At 39.7% G+C, this 21,039-nt stretch overlaps 1 protein-coding gene, 1 long non-coding RNA gene and 1 pseudogene across 4 annotated transcripts in view; 2 read left to right on the top strand and 1 right to left on the bottom strand.

Annotated features, from left to right (window-relative positions):
• The window catches only part of LOC117534283, an 865,641-nt pseudogene that overhangs the window by 147,249 nt on the left and 697,353 nt on the right, over positions 1-21,039 (bottom strand).
• Positions 1-21,039, top strand: part of LOC117534293 (phosphatidate cytidylyltransferase 2-like) — a 118,771-nt gene that overhangs the window by 41,880 nt on the left and 55,852 nt on the right. For 2 of the 3 annotated variants that reach the window (XM_034198499.1, XM_034198498.1), the window contains exon 1: positions 10,644-11,142. The exons of the other annotated variant lie outside the window; for it this stretch is intronic. In XM_034198499.1, the coding sequence (XP_034054390.1) occupies positions 11,047-11,142 (96 nt within the window). In that variant the 5' untranslated portion in view covers positions 10,644-11,046. Of the gene's footprint in view, positions 1-10,643; positions 11,143-21,039 lie in introns of those variants that run through there. 3 annotated transcript variants of the gene reach the window in all.
• Positions 5,579-7,677, top strand: LOC117534316. Its single transcript, XR_004567181.1, has 3 exons — positions 5,579-5,675; positions 6,237-6,338; positions 7,078-7,677. It is a non-coding gene; the product is annotated as an uncharacterized LOC117534316 (long non-coding RNA).

The raw sequence follows: 21,039 nt of genomic DNA, 5'->3' as shown, positions 1-21,039 counted from the left end.
TCACTGAAAAATAGACAAGAATCTGTCAGTGATTCACGACGTAGTGCTGAAAAAAAAACCTTTGGCTGCTCTTTGTGTAAGAAATCTTTTGCACAGAAACGAAGTATAAATCGACACATGAGAATCCACACAGGAGAGAAACCTCACAACTGCTCAGTCTGTAAGAAAGCTTTTTCACAGAATATACATTTAAAGGAACACATGAGAATCCACACAGGAGAGAAACCATTTAGCTGCTTAGTTTGTGAGAAAGCTTTTTCACGGAGTGGATCTTTAAAGGCACACATGAGAGTCCACACAGGAGAGAAACCACACAGCTGCTCAGTCTGTAAGAAAGCTTTTTCATGGAATATAAGTTTAAAGACACACATGAGAGTCCACACAGGAGAGGAAATATACAGTTGTAATGTTTGTGACAAAAGATTTAAATGGTATAGTGATTTCAAAAGACACAAGTGTGTTGGTCGTCAGTCCTCACAGCTTAATGAAATTCAAACTGAGGATAACGGAGACGCAGAGCTTCCAATCAGCAGCTCAGCTGAACACATGGGAACAGAAGCTGATGGGGAGGACAATGAATACATCTTATGACAGTTCACACATGAAAAAAAAAAAGGGCGCATTCACACCAGCCTTTTATAGTCCGTTTGAATCGAACCCTGGTGCGTTTAGTCGCTTGGTGCGGTTCGTTTGGGTCGGTGTGAACACAGTCCGAGACCTCTTAAGTGAACTAAACAACCGGACTCTGGTCCGATAAAATAGGTGGTCTGGGAACGCTTGCTAGTGAACTCTGGAGCGGTTGATCGCTGGTGTGAACGCAGACCGCACCAAAACATAGGAAGCGTAGTTTTTACGTGTCACAAGAATGCCGGTGTCTTAATTTCTTTAGTGAAAGGGTGAAGCAGAATGATGTGTTGAACAGTGTCGTGTAAAGTAAAAACAACTATCAAACAAAAAACTATACATAAAAGTCAGAGCCACCTGCCGTCGGTAAACCCCCTCCTTACTGCAGAACGTCTCTCATTATATGTGTTATGTTTTGTATCGCACGTTGTCTCATTATATAATCATACAAACCATTGCTGTTGATATGCTCTCCAGATTAACAACAGCATGAAAATAACCTGCCGATGCTCCATGGGATTTGCGTTTTTACGCCCTTAATGTCTGACCAATTGTTGAACAGCATTTCCGAGCACATGACTTGTCTTTAAAGTTTATAGTCCATTTGAATTTTGCCCGTGTGAATGCAAACCGAACCTTCTAAAAAATACAATATAACAAACTGTGGTCTGGTGCACTCCAGAGAAGCGAACTATTAGGTGTGAATGCACCTAATAGTCCGCTAATAATCTGAAATGTAATGAACTAATAATTGGTCTGACTGGATTAACATTGTTGCACAACATTCATCTAAGACTTAAATGAACTCAATCTTTAAGTGGACAATATGTTTAATGTTTTTGTCATACTGATTTTCTGATGTATACGTTAACCACTGACTGTTGATGAACCATTTTATTTTGGATTGAGGGCTCTAAGTTTCCATATAGAGATAAAGGATGATTTGATGTATTTCTACATCTTTATTTTTAAATGTTTTGTATCAATGCTATCCTGTTAATGAGCCCTGTTTTACATAAATGTACCCGTTATCTGTAACTGTAAGGGAATACATTTGCCTATTTTGTATCTTGATGACCTAATGGTGTTACATGTAATACGTTACTTCCTAAGCCTGATTTCACCCACCTGCAACCGATTCGCTAATAATCACAAATGTTCATTTATTTGACCCCTTGACTCGACTATTTCTTGTTTAATAATCGTTACATCTCCTCAGGTCCAAGTTCCTGTGTCCTGCCTTTCACCTGCTGATCACCCACTGCTCATTTAAGGTGGACTGACCTTTACAAGGGACCAGCTAGTCTTAGTGTCTTAATGCAAACGTTTTGTAAAGTGATGCTAGACCAAAAACGTGCTGTTGGGTTGTGTGCTCTCTGCAGGACGGTGTCTGTACTCAAAGATTGTTTATGAAATGAGAGCTTCACTCTGTTTTTGTTTTCCAAACAACGCCAACAGAGCGATACATCTTCTTTCCAGCAGATGGCATACATGTTGCATCATCCAGTTCAACTGTGATCCACATATTAATGATTCAAAACAGCAATGTGTAAGATATGGCTACTAATTCACTATTTCAACAGAATGTGAAGGGGTTACAGTCTTGAGGCCATGTTCAATATGTTTATGTTTTGTTTGATTAAATCTACTGAAATGAGCATTCAGTGACTAAATTATTCTTAATTACTGTCATTACATCATGGGTTTGCATTGCAATATTAGAAAGCATAAAACCCTACAGAAGGTCCAGTTGTGATAGACACAGTTCGCCACTGTGCAGTTGTATTGTTCTGGATTCATAGTGAATTGTATTAAATGTTCTGCACTGTTATTGTTGTGTATTTGATATAAAGTGAAATACCCATTAAAACAAGTCAGAAAAGAAATGGGACTCACTTAAGGAAAAAGGTTCTGAACCAGTGAGAGTTCTTCATTTGCACATAAACATGATTGTGACCAGATGGTGTCGACAAGCGGCAAACTCTGCAATATGGTCTATCTGCAGCCGCAGCAAGTACACGACACGCCCCCTACACGACCCGCCCACCTGACACGACACTACGGTGGCTGAGAGACATTGATGCCGTACATGGCAGATTAAAAACGAATTGCAAATGTTATTTTAGCATTTTAAGCAACTATTAGGCAAACTAATTAATAATCTAGTCTATCCGTTTGAGACACAACAGTATATGACTTTAAGCACAAATCATTTTGTCTAATCAATTAAAATAAAAAGGGGGCTTAGTAAACTTTATTTTTTAGTACACATAAAATAGGTAATAATGAGATCATCTATTCATTATGTTTGTCTCACGGCTACACATGAATTTATACATAAATGTAGATAGTTATGCACATCTAAATATAGTTGTTAAAGATTTTAAGATATATTTGGTATTTTCAAAAACACTTAATATAATTTGTAAGGTTAAAATACTGCTTGCCGCACCTTTCAGGTGACTTGTAACGTTTGTTTATTTGACACTGTTCATAAAGTTATTTGAATGTATCACTTCCTGTCAATCTTGCATCACTTCCTGTCATGCTGTTAGAAAATGGTAGAAACTCAAGGAAGCCACATGTTTATGCACTGTTAGGAGCCATTTGCATTTGCATGAAAAGACCGATCAATCAATGATTACATTTCATTGTTAACATGTTGTAGTTCCTATATCAATGATTATTTGATGGAAAGATGTTTAACCTGTTAAGCACCGAGCCTGTTTTTCAGGTCTCAGGCTCGAAAAAGACATTTCCAGAACAAATGACCATATCTTCCCTTCTAAAAGGGTTAAATTACTAATATTTGTTCTCAAAATAATGATAAGCCTGTGAGTTGGATGTAGAAAAGTCAATCAATATAGATGTTTTTTTATTTTAAAGAAAATTCAGATTGAACATGGTAAAAAACTGTAAATTATAGTGTCCGTCCAAAAATTATTTTTTACTTATAGTGAAAACTACCCTTGGATGATGGTAAGGTAGACTAAAAGCTTTAGGAATCCAAAGTACAACATATAATAAGTACCCTGTATCGAGATTGATGCAAAATAAGTGACATTTGACCTTTTTAGAGAGGTTTAGCAACAAAAAAAAATCCACCTCTGGGGGGATTTGGGTGGAAATGAGAGTTGTTACCGTTTCTCTGGAACCCATTGGTCGATTTCGGTGATTGACATCTCTTTCTGACCGTTGGAGCCAATAGAATCGAAGGGCAGTTTTCACATAGACACCAACGTTAACACAAAAAGGTGGGGGCTTTGCGTATTTAGTTTTGCAAGAGAATGAAGCTATCTCTCGCTCTGACATCTGGAAACGGAAAAGCAGGGTTTATTGCTTATGGATTATCAGAAATAATTTCAAAGGTACACGGACACATTGGATGAACCTATGGATTAACTTCAGCAGCGTTTTTATTGTTTTAATGCCATTGAAGACAAGTTTTGACCAGACAACGACAACGACAACTCTTTTTCTTCATTTTGAGTGGAGTTTAACTTTGTGTTAAGTCTGCGGCTCTTACGTCCGGATTTGAACATTATAGTGAAAAGACAGTAGAGATCAGTTTTTACAAAGGATAAAAATGGCTTCCAGAAAGAGAGGAAAATCATCAACCTCTGGAGGAAGATCTTCAACCTCTTCATCAAGCAGTGCACCACATGCTCGTGCTAAAGCAGAAGCAGCCACGGTTAGAGCAGCTTATGCATCACAACAACTAAAACTAAAGCTGGAGTCAGCTAGGAGAAATGCAGAAGTACAGTTCGAAAAAACAAGAATAGACACAGAACTAGAAGTATTAAATCTACAGTGTGAAGCAGAAGCCGCAGTAGCTGAAGCACAGGTTTTGGAAATGGCAGATGGTTTCAAAGTTAAAGATGAATTCCGAGCACCAGAGTCTGAAAATAAAACGGAACGCATAAGTGACTATATCTGTGAACAAAGTGCTCTTTCCCAACATTCACGTGAAATGGGCCAGTCTTGCATGGAGCTAGAAGAAGGATTCATACCTCAGTTGTCACCTGCTGAAGACATCGTACAACCACCACCATTAAGTAGCCTTAAAAACAGAATTTAAAGCAGCCAGAGATGTGCACTTACCTTTTTCCGACCAAAGCTGACGGTTACAACCAACCATTATCTCAGTACACGGATGGAAAATCCCAACCGTACACACCAGAACGAATAAATGTGCACGCTCAGCCCTTTATCCCGAGACAAGCTTCTCCAGCTATCTCAACACCTGAACACTGAAAAAAGTGCAACGACTGTGTCATTTAATCAAAGTACATTTTTTAATTGGTCTATGGGGAAAGTGTTGACTCACGTTTCAGAGTGGCCTTTTATTGTGGCCAGCCTAAGGCACACCTGTGCAATAATCATGCTGTCTAATCAGCATCTTGATATGCCACACCTGTGAGGTGGGATGGATTATCTCGGCAAAGGAGAAGTGCTCACTATCACAGATTTTTTCAGATTTGTGAACAATATTTGAGAGAAATGGTTATTTTGTGTATATAGAAAATGTTTTAGATCTCATGAAAAATGGGAGCAAAAACAAAAGTGTTGTATTTATATTTTTGTTCAGTGTATATATGTTATTTACAGCATTGGTTGGTTGGGGTTGCTTTTAACACTGAATGATTATTGAAAAGATATGTCCGGTGTACTTAAACTTGTTAGATTGTATGCCAACAACTTACCTGACATTTGTCATTTACTGATGGTGTTACGTGCCAGGCAGGCTGTACTTGTGTGGTTTTCTTTCCTTCCCTCCTGTGTTTCTCTCTTCTCCCTGTCTTCTGCACAGCTGATCAGCAGCTGATCGGTATCTGCCTGTGCACCTGAGTCTGATGGATGATTGGATCCTCTCACCCTCAGCTGGCCTATCAGCAGCCAGGGCCGACCATAAAGGAGGCACCCAGGAAGTCTTCTCGCTCTCTCAAACTGGGCCTGTTGCTGATGAAGGAGCCTGCAGTGTTTAGCAACTCATTCTCTTTGTATTGTCTGATCTTTATGAAAGTGTGTGTGTTGAGAGGGGGAGGAGTTAGGTAAGTCTGGAGTACCCTGTACATTTCTCACCACGTAGCTAACTAATGTTTAGACACACTAGGTTAGCGGATTGTTGCCACCCCTCTATATTGTTTTGCCAACTTCTTTGTAGTTTAGTTAGTGAGGGTTCTTTTTTGTTTGAGTTTTGGTTTCAAAGGATAGATGTAGAGATAGGCCTGGTTTTGTTATGCTTGTTTCTTATGTTTGGCACAATCCTTTGACTCCTCCTCCTCCAACAGAGTGTTTCAGTTATATGTCTGTTCGGTTCTGGGTTTACACAGAATAAACCTTTTGTCAACTGTTACGCTGACTCCCTCATTTTTATTGGTTGTATGTTATTGTCTCCAGGTCCCCTAGGGGACGTAACAGATGGGTTTCTGTTTTGATTTTTTTAAAATCAAACTCTTATAGTATAAGTAATGAGCAATAAAATAAGGTAATGTTTATTTTTAAAGTAACAGACTGAGACACTCGCAGATAAGGCAACATTTTCTGTAATAAAGCCCTGGGTGATAGGACGTGTTTCATTCAAATTAAACCATGTTTATTTTTTATTTCAGACTCCAAGCAATCCCAACATCAACATCACAAGAGATGTTGTCATTCGCTGTCTGATGGTTTACCTTGGGGAACGTACTGATCAGCTCTTAAAAGAGTATGATGTAAGTGTATCTCTCTCTCTGTCTTCTCTCCTGGTATGTCTTGGCAAGGTCTAATCATAAAATAAAATGATAAATATTTTTCCCAGAAATGATTGGCAAGCTACTAAGTTTCGTAGTTTTGTTGAGTCATGTTAGCAATCATCGCTTCTGTGTAAGTGTGAAATATAATTTTCTTCTATATGTCTATTATTTTTTTAAATACATGTTTACGTGGTCCTAAACGTTTCTTCCTAAGAGCTATTCAAATAGCAGCTGAAAGACACTTTAAATAAGAGAACAAGCAGGATTGATCCAGCTGTAATTCACTTCAATCTTCAGAAATGGTCTTGCAGTGAATTATCAGGATTGGTTGACCGGTGACAAGCTTTTGCTAGTACTGTACATGTAAAATAAGATATTCATCAATACACAGGTGTTATTTATACATTAAAATACCTATAGATTTATTTCAATTTAAAAACATTTGACTAAATTCAGACCATGATTTATGTTGTAATTAAATTGTTTGTTGTTGGTGAAATAATCACCTAATTCTTAACTTAGCTGCGATGAAAATATGCTATTGCAAAATGCCTTATGTTCTATTTTTCTAAAACACTGATGTAATTAGGGAGCATTCATTTCAAGTTTTCTTATCCAGTAAGTTGTAAGAAATTTGGTAAATTATTATATATTAATTTGTATCACCTTCTCCTTTGGCAGAACATTCTGACATATACAATGTTTTTTGCAATTTCAGGATGCAGATGAAGACAGCGCGTCACATGACCTTGCTGTTCAAGGGATGGCGATCTACAGCATCAAGACAAATGCTTCAGAGGGTTCCCATGACATTGGCATTGTTGTAGAGGGCATCAGAGTGCTGACTTCTCAGGGCACCATTCCAAGGGCTTGCTGCATGCTCATTTGGATCGCATGCAGTCAATCTTGCCTATCCCAAGCAGCTAAAGTACACGTTCGAAGCCTTCCAGAAACTCTTTCTCAAACTGGACTGTTCAAAGCTGTCCCCAAAGTTGAACAGCCTGAAAAATAAGCTTCTTGCTTGAGAAAAATGGTTATGTCTCCATCAAAAATGGCACACAAAATGGTTACCTTCAGTGTTTTGTTAAATGTTTGAGTCGTTTGTTCCCGTTTATTTAAGGACGCCCTTTTGAAGGATACTGCATGGGTTTGTCTATGGCCTTAGTGGGCTCCTGGAAAACTGAGTTAAAAAAGTGTTAAAGGTGGTTGTTAAAAAAAATCCAATTAACCATAATTGTTTAAAGAGAGTGGCATCGTGTTTTTGAATCAGTATTTGCACAGGCAACATTTCCTGTACCTTTTAGTGCCACTGTAAATCTGGATGTGAATATGAGATGTTTTCAATGTAGACTTTTAATATGCATGTGACATCCATGTTTTAGCATTTTGCACTGAAAAACGGCGCGGACTGAAAACTCATCTCTTTCGACTCCACTTCCTTTCAGTTTTACTCCTTTCACTATTGATGTTGTTCATGAAGCCTTAACCAAGTTAGATCCTAAGATGCCGGCTGGTCCGGACAACGTAGAACCTTTCTTCTTAAAGATAGCAGCAGATTTTATTGCACCACCTCTTACTTCTCTTTTTAACCTCCCCCTCAGCACAAACACAATTCCAAAAGTATGGAAGTCAGCTTACATCCTTCCTCTACTAAAAGGTGAGGAGGCCACTTTATTAAATAATTATAGGCACATCTCTAAATTATCAGTTCTGGCCAAGGTTCTTGAAAGCCTAGTGAGTGAACAGGTAAAGGAGTTTTTATGTAAAAATTACATCATATGTAAACATCAGTCAGGCTTCAGAAAGCAACATAGCACCATCACTGCCAAAATGAAAGTAGTGAATGATATTGTATATAATATCTTAGACAAAAAGCAGAGTTGTGCAGCTCTGTTTATTGATCTTTCCAAAGCTTTCGATACCGTCGATCATCATATCTTGAAGCAGAGGCTACTCAGTATTGGCATATCCAGCCATGCAGTGGGGTGGTTTGTGAAATACCTCTCTGAAAGATCCCAATGTGTTCAATTTAATGGGCTCACTTCTGAGTGGTTAAACATTACAAATGGTTCTGTTTTAGGTCCACTTTTATTCTCCATATATATCAACAGCTTAGGTCAAAATGTGGATGCAGCAACCTTACATTTTTATGCTGATGATACCGTGATGTATTATGCAGGTCCCTCCATTAAGGAGGCTGTTGTTAAATTACAGGCTGTTTTTTTAATATTATTCAGACTCAGCTCGCTGAGCTTAAGCTTCTTTTAAATGTTGATAAAATTAAGGTAACGCTATTTTCAAAAGTCAAAAAATCACCGGAGACCACTTTGGATATTGTTACTACGCAAGGAAAAGTAATTGAAGTGGTTGTCTGTTATAATACCTTGGTATCTGGTTTGATGATTGCCTCTCTTTTAAACTTCAGGTCAATAATCCGCTTTGAAAGCTAAGGGTGAAGCTAGGTTTCTTTGACCTTTTTACCTGTGCTGGACTATGGTGATCTGATCTATATGAATGCACCTGCCCATTGCCTGCTCAAGTTAGATGCCGCCTATCACAGTGCTCTGAGATTTGTTACTAACTGTAAAGCACTTACTCATCACTGTACCCTGTATGCCAGGGCAGGTTTGCCTTCACCAACTGTATATGTGAATGAGCTGTGCAGTTCATCAGCTGTTATTGGCCGTCCCGACCTCGCAACATCCGCGGTGATTGGACAGACGTCATCCAATCCTCGCTCGCTTCTGCCACGTCACCCGGGGGAGGAGTACAAAGGCCGGGCACGGACATCATTCTCGAGGCTCTGTATTGTGTGACAGATGCCTCAAGCCTCTCATTGTGATACTGCCATCTTCTGTGATTCCTTAGACTGCCTAGCAGTGTGTTCAGTAGGGTTTCTGTGCGAGCACACTGATTAGCAGTGTGTCGTAGTGTTCTGTGTTTAGTATAGGGTTTGTGTGTGTGTGTTGCTTATATCCAGGTTGCTTAGCTCCTGTAGAACAGCATTTAGGATTATTGACATTGTGAAACAGCTTAGACCCAGGTTAGCTTAGCGCCTGTAGATCAGCATTTGTGGAAGTATTACTTAGACCCAGGTGATTAGCAACTGTTGACCAGCCACCGCTGTGTTCCCACACCGCCTCATTTTGTTTAGTGTTTTGTTCCACTTTAGAAGTGAGGTACTTTCTTTCTTTTGTATCATATTGTGCAACTCTCTTTTGGAGTTCTCCTTTTGTTAAATCATAACAGTTTAGTCCGTTGTTGGTCCAGGCTGTTCGTATATATTATTGTGTTCATTGTTTTGGTTACAAATAAACCACCGGTAACACATACCAATTCCAATCTGGTCGTGTCGTGTCCCTTTGGTCCCCCTAGCCCAATAGGGAACGTAACACATATAAAGAAAAGGGTAACAGGCCATGTGTCAGTATACACCACAGAGTTGTTGGCATTGGTATTGCCATTGAAATGGATAGAGGAGAAATAAATACATAACAGTGTAATTGTATCTGACAGCTTTTCAGCATTATCGAGTATACGATCAGGCAGATCTTCATTTAGAACGGACATAATAAATGAAATATTTCTAATTTGATATAAAATGCAAATCAAAGGCATAGCAACTCGTTTCATCTGGGTTCCTGCTCATGTTGGTGTGGAGGGTAATGAACAGGTGGATATTCTGGCCAAACAAACACTCAGAATTAGGAACACAGACATAGAAGTTCCACTTTGCAAAGCGGTGATTAAAACATTCATACAGAAATATGCACAAACAACATGGCAAGAACATTGGGACATTAATGATACAGGAAGACATCTTTATAAAATGCAAAGGTATGTGGGGGATGGAAGGAAGGTGGGGTTTAAAAGAAGGGAAGAAAATGTAATTTCTCGGTTGAGAATAGGTCATACAGGTCTCAATCATACATTAAGTATAATAGGAAAGCATCAACCCGGAAAGTGTATACACTGTAGCCAGCCAGAAACTGTTGAACATGTTTTACTGCTTTGCAGGAAATATAGTAGAAATGTGCTTTTCCAGACACTGAAGAAATCAAAATATCATGACTTTTCGCCATCAGGGCTGTTAGGGAAAACATCAGGCAATATGCATTGTGAAATTATTAAGTTTCTAAGAGAAATTGATACATTTAAATTGTATTTCTTTTATTTTTGTTTATTATTGTTCTGCATAGTCTCTTGTCCACACTCCAGTCCAGTTGGTGGCAGTAATGCACCTACAAGTTGGTTTGCCAACCGCCAATAAACACTAAAGACGAAGAAGAAGAAGTGAAGTTCCCAGATATTTGTAACCTGGATCCATGTGGCGTCTCGTCGCTACGGTTCTCTCTCTGTGTTCCTGATAAAGTGTGTGTGAGCTCCAGCTTTACTGATCCATCATCTGTGTGTCTGGATAAACCTCCGAATGGACTCTGTGCTCTTTTTTTCTGGAGCGTTTACCTCGGACTATAGGAGCTAGCTTAGCATGCTAGCTGGAAACACGTTAGCAACACTAGTCAGATTGAGAGTTTGATGGAGAGAGAAACGGTGTGTTTAACGGAGTTTGCAGGAAAAGGTGATCTAGTAAACATGAGTAAAGTCCAAATGCTGCTGTCGTTGAAGCAGCGACTCACTGCTGCTGCTGAAGATATATTTGCTCTGTTTGAAAAAACGATAGGAGAGCATGATAAGGAGATGTCTCTTTCCAAAGAGGAGAACGAGAGACTCCAGAAACTACTGGACGCTGTTTTACAGCCTCAGCTTCGGATGCACAGAGCAGGTATGTTCCCTTTACTCTTACTCAACACTTTAAACCAGGGGTGTCCAAAGTACGGCCCGGGGGCCGAATACTGGCCATTTTGAATTGGCCCTCAGCTAATTCAAAAAGTACAACGAAATATGGCCCACAAATGAAACTTGTGCTTTTCTTATATTGTACTTCTTAAATATAAATGTACAAATATATGACACAATAGTATTCATGTGTTAGCCCACTTTTAAAATAAATTCAGTCAATTCATGTTAACATTTTCTAACAAATCTTAGTTGATACAAAAAAGTAGGGATGCTCCGATCGATCTCGGCCGCCGATCGATATCGGCCGATACTCACTCTCTGCCGATCGATCGGTGCTCTCTAAAAATGCTGATCGCGAGAGCCGATCGCATGACGTAAAATACATGACACTTTTCTCTGCGCAGCAAAACAAGCTCGCCAAAATGGGTTCACCAGTCTGGCAGTATTTTAAAGGAATGGTATGCTCATGACACTTATTTTTAAATAATTATCATTCGATAAAACAGACCAGTCTCTGCCAGTCTTTCTTTTTTTTTTTTTAATCCGATGACATTATCAGTGATTTTAAACTGATTAATTACCGAAATAACATCAACACTGTGGGCGGCGCCATTTTACCGGACGTGACGTAAACCATGCATTTGGTTTCGAGGACACGTTGATGTTCATGTTATTTACTGTAGTTACTCTCTTCAAATATGCCTCATTGTATCGCGAAACATTGCCACAATTCTGATAGGAACAATCCACGGAATGCTCGGTTCCATCTGTTGCCAAAAGGTAAGCGTAGGAAGTACGTTCGGAGGCAGTGGCTAGCGAAATGTGGCCGGCCCGAACCGAAAGATCCACAGGCGCATGTATGCAGCGAACATTTCAAGTTTCCGGACGACTACTATGAGTATGATAAAACATAACATGGGATTTATTGAACAACCATTACTTAATGGAGATGCAGTACCATCGGTCTTTCTGGTGTCATCACTGACCAGGACACCAGTTCGGCCAGTTGAGAAATCGCCCTCTGCAAGTGTGAAGTGACGGAGGACCAGAAGTAGTGCTCGGAGTAAGAATAAGGTATGTTATAGCGCATTTCCATTGCAGCGGGTAGCCCCGTTTAAACGTCCTTTATCGTCCAGGCCAGGCCAGTTTTTGGTGGCCTTTCCATATAGCGTAGTACCGGCTAGTGGGTATTTTCCCCCAGTTTTTCCGGCCCCATAACATCGTGGTTCTAGGGCCAGGGACAACGAGGCTGAGTATGCTAAACTAGAGAGGGAATCGCTAGCAAGGGTAGTACTACATGCATACATATCTAGTAATCAAAATCATTGTATCTACTAAGTAGTACTAAGTAGGCTCGAACCTGTATGGCTGAATTCCCCCATCCAATCTCTTCATATTGCTCAAAACTTCTTCCTCGGCTGACGAGTCCGAACTCAAATACTATGCCATGTTTTCGTGTGTTTACAAAGTGAACGCATGGATGACGTCACGACCATCACGTGACTACTGAAAATGGGCAAAATGGCAGCGGCCTGACGGAATATACAGGTTTCGATAAAAAAGAGCTATAAAATCATTATTTACCGGGGAATATCGCTGATTTCTTCAGGGTATGGTTTAAACATAATATTTCACTAAATACTGAAGTTTTGATTAATTATCTAATGAGTGGAGCATTCCTTTAAGGTGTCCGAAAATGACAATAAAATAGCGGTATGTAACGTGTGTGCTCGGCCGTATCTACCATTGAGGTCACCGAGGTCCGGACCTCGGTAATATTTTCCGAGCTGTGTATACAAAACTTGTGAAATAATTGCACTAAACGGGGTTCTTTGTAGTACTTCAATTTACTGACCATGGGGGCGCTGCATAACTACGTAGCCTCTGTTAAAGCAAACAGAAGAAGACGACATGTATCAACAAACCACCGCAGCCCGGACTTGTATCGGAGCAGCGAAGGAGTGATGAAGTATCTAGAGATCTGAGTCCAGCGGGCTGCTTGTGTTTCTGTTCATCAGGACATCGATCATATGACCAGCAGATCCTGTGTGAACGCTGTACGTTAGTCAGTGGACGTCCGACAACATGCACACTAACTTATATTCCAGCTACAGGCTATACTTTGGTTTAAATTGCGTGAATAAACTAGCTAGAGAGCTAAAGTTAATTACGTTCATCCAATGTCAGAAGCATTACCTTTTAACAAACATTGTAATGCTTTTCTTTCATTTCAATTTGAGTAAAACATTGAAGATATAACATTGTATTGTTTTCTTTTTACACTGACTCAGATATAATGAAAAGACTATGTCAGTCGATGCTCAGCTTTGGTAAGAGAGAGACAGGACAGAGAGAGAGAGAGAGAGAGAGAGAAAGTGATGGAAGTCAGGGAGGAACTGCAGGTACACAACATAATGTAGGCTTAATAAGCCCACCTATTTATCTATCTATGTATCTATAACAATAGTCTTCATTTACAGTAGGCATCATTTTAAAACATACATCTATTGCAGTTATGATGTCATAATAACATACAATTGTATAAAACACAATTTGCTTACATCTTTGTTCTCTTTTGAGAATCAAACAAAACAGATTTAAATAAAAAAAGAATGCAAACAAACAAGTGAAATGAACTAAACTGCTGAATTGCTTTTAATTCACTGGCAGGAGCGACAAGTGAGGAGGAGCAAACAGTGATCAACGAGGGAGAGATTGAACAAAAAGAAAGAGTAGAGGACAGAGAGAGTAAAGAACAGGAAGAAGACAGAGAGACTAAAGGCAATGGAAGAGAGGGTGCAGGTTATGGAAAGGAGAGAGACATGGAAAATGAATGTTGACAATGTGTTGTGATCATTTTTAGCCTCTTCTGCATGTCCAGATCATTAATAGTAACAATCAACTGATCCTTATTACACTTTAAAAATAATTGATGCTGACATTGTCAGCCCACTGACATAGTTTGAAATCAATATATTATCCAATTTTTGACCCCCCACAGGACTTAAAAAGCACCTAACTAGATCGTGAAAATCCCCAAAATCTCGGCGAGTATCCCCCGAACCCCCCTAGCATGTGTGGACCTCGGTATTTAGGAAATCCTGGATACGGCCCTGCGTGTGTGAAGCAAAAATCCTGCAGCTCCACCCGCTGTGACGGACCGGTGAGAAAAGGAAAACACACACTAAGAGTTAGACCTAACACACTTAGCTATTTTATCTACCTCTGGAACAAGCTAAACTAGTTATAAATATATGTATTCTTCACTGTAGGGTCACTCATTACTGGATCAGTTAGCTGGATGAGACGATACTGACAGGCTGTCAGGAGAGAGAGAGACTAATTTCTCCCGTGTTATCATCCAAAGTTAATGTAAATTTGAAAAATGTACTTCATTTGAATGTAATAATTATGTTGTTTGTGGAAGCGACAGTGAATGAGCCCCATTAACCGAGTTTTAAACATCACTTTAAATGGAAGATCCCCACCCACTCGATCGGATCGATGATCGGTATCGGTCGATACTGATTCCGGCGATTGGCCCCAAAATTGGCGATCGGAGCATCCCTACAAAAAAGCCTTATAACTTATTTACATAACAAGCTTGAATGATGTAGGTGGTTTTTTTCTTAAAGCATATTCATGTATCGAGCCTAATTTAGCTACATGTTGCTAACTTATAACTTAACTGATGAGGTGATATACCTCACCTCTATGAGTGGCCCAGCCCTTCGTATATTTTTCTGTATTTGGCCCTCGGTGAAAAAAGTTTGGACACCCCTGCTTTAAACTCTTTGGTAACATGTTAAACTATTTGGTAACACTTAAGACTATCAAATATAAATATAAAATATTTCTTGTAAATCTCAAAAAACATGAATGTTTGTTAACACTGTACATATAAAGATCAAATATTGTTGACTTAAAAATGTTCATATCTATTCAACTAGCTATTTTGTTAGCATGGTACATATGAAAATCAAATATATTTAACTTGAATATTTGTATTATCTCGTCAATGGAGTAGTACTCAAAACTGACTGAATGTACTTAAAACAATATGTCGTGGCTTCCCTCCTTGTCTTTCCATCAAGCCACTAGACGCCTTAAACAGACAGTTCTAACTCGTTTCTTTCCTTTAAATTACTCACAGTTTGAAGAGTTTCTTGGCCTCCGATGGTTTAGATGATGTTGCGATGTGTTTGCTCAAAATAAAATAACAAACTTTTGCACATGCAACAAAGAAAATAGGCCTTTACAATATTCAAAAGAAATAGGCAAAAATAAAATAACAAACAACTTAGGTATTCTTTCTTTCTTGATAATGCTTATATAACTTCGTAACTTAAAGAGTACTTGTACGATTTGTGTGTACGAGTACGGTTAAAAACTGTTCCTTGATGGCGTCTCAACAGGTTGCCCATCACTGTGGCTTTAGCACAGGCGCCGTGGGAATTGTAGTCCTTTTATGGTGCGTTGACTACAGACGTCACAATTAGGTGGCCTTTCTTATAAAATCAAAATACTGGCTCTAACATACCGGCCCCTATTGTTATGGAAATCTTTAATAACAAAAACTCAAAAAGAGCCAGACAGGTCAGTCTTCATATTCTATTTGAGATAGACAGGGTGTCTTAATTGTCCATCTTCAGTTATTTCCTTATTCTAAGGCAGGCACCAGTAGGCATATTTTGCTTATTGGTCTTTCCAGCGTGTTGGTTTTTGTCTTAAGAAGAACACTCCGAATCAGTCCTCCAGATCCAGGAGCATCCATAACTCTTGCCATTAACCAGGATCCAGGAGGTGCATTTGAATCCATAATTATTACGATGTCTCCAGGCATGAATTTCCTTTTTAATGCGATTCCATTGCTGTCTTGCTTGCAAAAGTGGTAGATATTATTTGATTCATCTGGTCCAAAACAAAATTGCTATGTACTGCACTTGTCGCCAGCGGCGTCTTGAGTCTGTATCTTGCTGATGGAATAAGCCTGGGGGCAACGAAGGTTTGACCTTGAGCTGCAGCAAATGGTTTGGTGTGAAAGGTTCCAAGTCATTTGGATCATTTGACACTGTAGTTATTGGTCGGCTGTTGAGAATTCCTTCAACTTCACACAGAACTGTTGAAAGGCTTTCGTCATCAAGTGTTTGTTGTTTTGTGATGAATAGCAGAATTGTCTTTACAAGCCGGATTAGTCTTTCCCATACTCCGCCATGATGTGCTCCGTAAGGAGGATTGAAGGTCCATTTGCTGGAGGGCTGTTTCTATTTTGCTCAGATTCCACTCTTTTATAGATTCCTTCAGCTCTCTTTCAGTGGCAACGAAATTAGTCCCATTGTCTGACCTCATCTCCAAAACTTGTCCTCTTCTGCTGATGAAACGTCTGCAGGCATTAATGCATGAATCTGTATCTAACGAATGAGCTACTTCCAAGTGCACCGCTCTGGTTGTTAGACAGGTAAAGATAACTCCATATTGTTTCACAATGCTTCGTCCTCTTTTCACCTCCAGTGGGCCAAAGTAATCCACTCCAACATATGTGAATGGTGGTAGGTCTTGTGTAATTCTGTCTTTTGGCAAATCTGACATGTTTTGTTCTCCTGCATTTCCATGCATGCGTCTGCACACAGTACATTCAGATATACTTTTTCTGGCTAATGCATTGGCACATGGTATCCAGTATGTTTGTCTTAACCTGGATAATATATGATTCCTTCCACTGTGACCAACTTGTTGATGAATATCTCGAAGTATGGTTTTAGAGACATGGTGGTGTTTTCCAAGAATGCTTGGGTGCTTTGCTTCCTCAGGCATTGCCATTTGATTTAGCCTTCCTCCAACCTCATCTCCTTCTCAATCAGCTTTATTCAATGTGGTTATTTTGCTTGAGTAGAAGTAAGTACTTCCTTCCTCTGCTTACTTAAAAGCAGCAAGAGATGTTTTACTTGAAGGAACCATGCAACTGCTCTTTTCAGTTTCCTCCAATCAGAGTAGTGATGCACTTGCTTGCTTGTGGCATTTAGGTCAGTTGCAATGGTTAGGTTCACATTGAATTTGTCCTTCTTCACCTTTGGATCATCAGGATAGCTGTCATTGGCTAGTTTAAGTGCAGAACAGATGTACTGTCAGTCCAGAAGACAGATTTGCATAATGGGATTTGCAGCTCGGGTTCTGATAATCTTGTCCATGCGTACTGCCAGTACTGCTGCTGGGAGCTCCGATCTTGGGACAGTGACTTTTTTCAGAGGCACGACACGTGACTTTCCTGACATGAAGGATATGTGAACGTCTTCATCTTCATTTGTCATCTTAAGGTAGGTGACAACACCGTATCCAATCTCGCTTGCTTCACTGAAATGGTGCAATTGTGCAGATTTAATTTGTCCATAATTCTTTGGTTTGATACATCGATCAATCTTGAAGCTTTCTATCTGCTTTAATCCCATGAGCCATCTTTGCCACTTTTTCTTGAGAGCCTCCGGGAATTCTTCCTCCCACCCACAATTGAGTTTGCACAACTCTTGTAGGACATGCTTTGCAGTGAAGATAAATGGTGAAATAAATCCAAGTGGGTCATACACAGAGCAGACTGTTGAAAGGATGCCTCTCCTTGTCACTGGTTGAGATTTTAAGCAGACTTGAAACTTGAAAACATCTTCCTCCACATGCCACTGTATCCCGAGGGCTCTTTCTATTGGAAGATTGTCTTGGGTCTCTAAGTCTAGGTTTTTTTACCTCTTTGGGTTTTTCACTCTTTAGGATGGATGCCAGCACAGTTTTACTGTTGCTTGTCCACTTTGTCGGATTGAAACCTCCCTTTGCACAAAGATCCTTGAGTTCTTCACATAACTTAACAGCTTGATCAGCAGAAGCGACACATTTTAAGCAGTCGTCAACATAGAAATGTCTTCCGACAGTGTCAACAGCTTCTGCAGAGAAATCATCTTTGTTGTCTTCAGCGGTTTTAATGAGAGCATAGGTTGCACAACTTGCTGATGAAGTGGCACCAAATAGATGTCATCCTGTACTCAGCGAGAGGTAAACTGACATCTCCTCCTGGCCACCAAAGAAAGCGAAGATAATCTTGATCGGCAGGAGCCACCTTGACCTGATGGTACATCCCCTCGACATCAGCGATGAAAGCTATCTGTTCTTGTCTGAATCGAATGAGCACACCAAACAGCGTGTTGGTAAGATTGAGACCCTGAATAAGCTTGTCATTTCATGAATATCCTTGATAAGATGCAGAACAATCGAACACTACACGAATCTTGCCCTTCTTTGGGTGATGAACCCCATGATGTGGTATGCACCACACCTTTCCACTCAGGTTTGAGCTGCTCTTGGGGCAGTAGCTGAGCGTGACCTTTTGCTATCACAGCCTCCAAGAATGTTTAATATCCATCATGGAAAACTTTGTTCCTTTTTGAATTTCCTTTTTAATGATTCTGCTCTGCAAGTTTGCGATTGTTTGGCATCATGATATTCTTCTGTTTGAATGGAAGTTCAAGCTGATAATGTCCATCTTTGATTTCAGCTGAATCTGACATGATCTTTAAAAATTGCTTGTCTTCAACTGACATCTCTTTCTTCTCATCACAACCTTTCTCTGGAAAGTCATGATTGTATTGCTGCACCAGCAGCTCACCTAAATTTGTCACTGATATCCGATTACAGCACATGAAGTATTCTCAGATTCAGTGGTTTCCTGATTCAGTCCATTCACAACCCAACCTAGGACTGTCTTAACAGCAAAGGGTCCTCCATTTGGACTGTTTATTATTGTCCACGGCTCCATTAGCTTTGGTGCATTTGTTCCTATAAGCAACCCAATTTCACAATCCAATTCAGGCAACTTAATTTCTCTTAGATATTTCCATTTATTTATGGTCTCTTGAGTGGGAATGTGCTCTTTCCAGAAGGAATTTCCTCTTGTATGTATACTTTAGGCAGCTGATAAAAATAATTGCCTTCGATGCAACTCACTTCAAGACCTTTGACAAAGGAAGTGTCAATCATTTTCTCCTGACACATTGTTTTTAAGAGGATTTTTGTTCTCTTGCCCTTGGCATGCAAATCTTGTTGAAGGGCTTCAGTACAAAAACTTGCAGTGCTTCCCTGATCCATAAATGTGTAAGTCTGCACAGTCTGGTTCAAGTTTGACAACTTTATTTGAACTGGGATAATTGGTAGGGTTTGTTGACCACCGGCCCAAGTGTGGTTTCTGCCATTTAAAGAGACTAATGCACTGCTTACAGAAGCTGCTTGGGTGTATTTATCAGAGTTGTCTTTTTGTTCAATCCTTTTCTTTTAGATGTGCAATATTGTTGGATGTTTCATTGAACAAACTCCACATTTCATTCTTTTCTGACAGTCTTTGCTTAGATGTCCTTTCGTTAGACAGCCAAAGCAAATTCCTTGTGCTTTTAAGCAGTCAATCTTTTCATTGGAAGATTTTTGGTTCATGTTACATGTTTCAGGGGTGTGTTCTCCTGCACAAAATACACAGCGCCTCTGAACAGTAATGCCTTTATGGTCTGATTTGATATTTTGGAAAGGTTTTTGCTCTTCATTGACTCTTGGGCTTGTCACAGTAACACAACTACTTCCCTTATAACCATGAGCAGGCTTATTGCTGGGTGATGTGTACACTTTAATATCCCTTTTTGGCATGACATCCTGTATGTCTCCAAACATGGGGTCTGATGCAATGCGTGCATGCTTTTCAATGAAGTCGACCAATAATGGAAACTTTGCTCTTGTCTTATTGTGTTCATAGTATGCATATGCTGTTGTTCTCCACTTTTCCCTAAGTTTAAATGGAAGTTTCATGATCACATTTCTCATGTTTGATGTGCTATTCATTTCATCCAAAAACTCAACATCTTCCATTGTGTTGCAACATCCCCGAAGAAAGATAGCATAATAATGCAGTGCTTTTCTATCTTCACTCTTGATGGCATTCCAGTTCAACATTTTGTCCAAACAAGCTGCTGCGATTAAGAGTTGATGTCCATAGTTCTCTCTGAGCAGTCTTTTGCTTCCAAAAAGCCCTTTTTAGAATCCATGTATTGGCAACTTTTTACCAAGTCTTTAGCTTGGCCTTCTGTATACTGCTCTAGAAAGAACAGCCTGTCTTTGTAATTGTCAGTTTTATCTTCTATTATATGTTCGAACATTCTGATGATTGAAAGGTACTCTAATGGATCTCCTTTAAAGATGGGTATTTCTCTGGATGGGAGTAATGTTAAGTGTTGCTCCTTCATTAGCATTTCAGTGATTTCGTTTTGTCACTGCATTACTTGAATAAAGTCATTGCTTTCTGTCCGAGAGCTTTGTCTGACCTGGATGGAGTGATGCTGCTGTGCTGATGCTGCTGCCCCTGTTGTGGGCCTTGGTTGTAATACTTGGACATGACCACTAGGGGCTGCATGACTTGAGTTCATTGAATTTGAGTCTATGAAACTCTTTTTATTATCCTTCTCTACAGCTTTTCCTTGGTTCTCTTCATCCTGGAAATCATCATTGTCACACTGCTCCTCCCCCACACGAGGATCAGGATCAGAGTCATCATCCTCAGAAGCTTCCAATGTTTTAATTGTGGCTGTTGTAGCATCAATATCAGTTTGAAGCTCAAGCTTTTCCATTTTAGCTCTGATATTGGCTTTCATTGCTTCCAGGTCAGCTTCTTGTTTTTCAGGTGAGTGTTTCTGTGATAAGGCAGCAGCGCGTGATATGAGCGCAGCTCTCTCTGCCTCTGCCTTTCTTCTTACTGATGAAGCTGTTGAAGATGTATTGCTGCCACTGAAAATGTTACCTTTTTTACTTATCATGCCCACTGATATTGCTTTATGTTGACTTGACATATATGCAGTATATG

This window comes from Gymnodraco acuticeps, unplaced genomic scaffold, assembly GCF_902827175.1.
Source record: "Gymnodraco acuticeps unplaced genomic scaffold, fGymAcu1.1, whole genome shotgun sequence".
Taxonomy (NCBI): domain Eukaryota; kingdom Metazoa; phylum Chordata; class Actinopteri; order Perciformes; family Bathydraconidae; genus Gymnodraco; species Gymnodraco acuticeps.
This window is presented reverse-complemented; position numbering and strand designations above follow the sequence as displayed.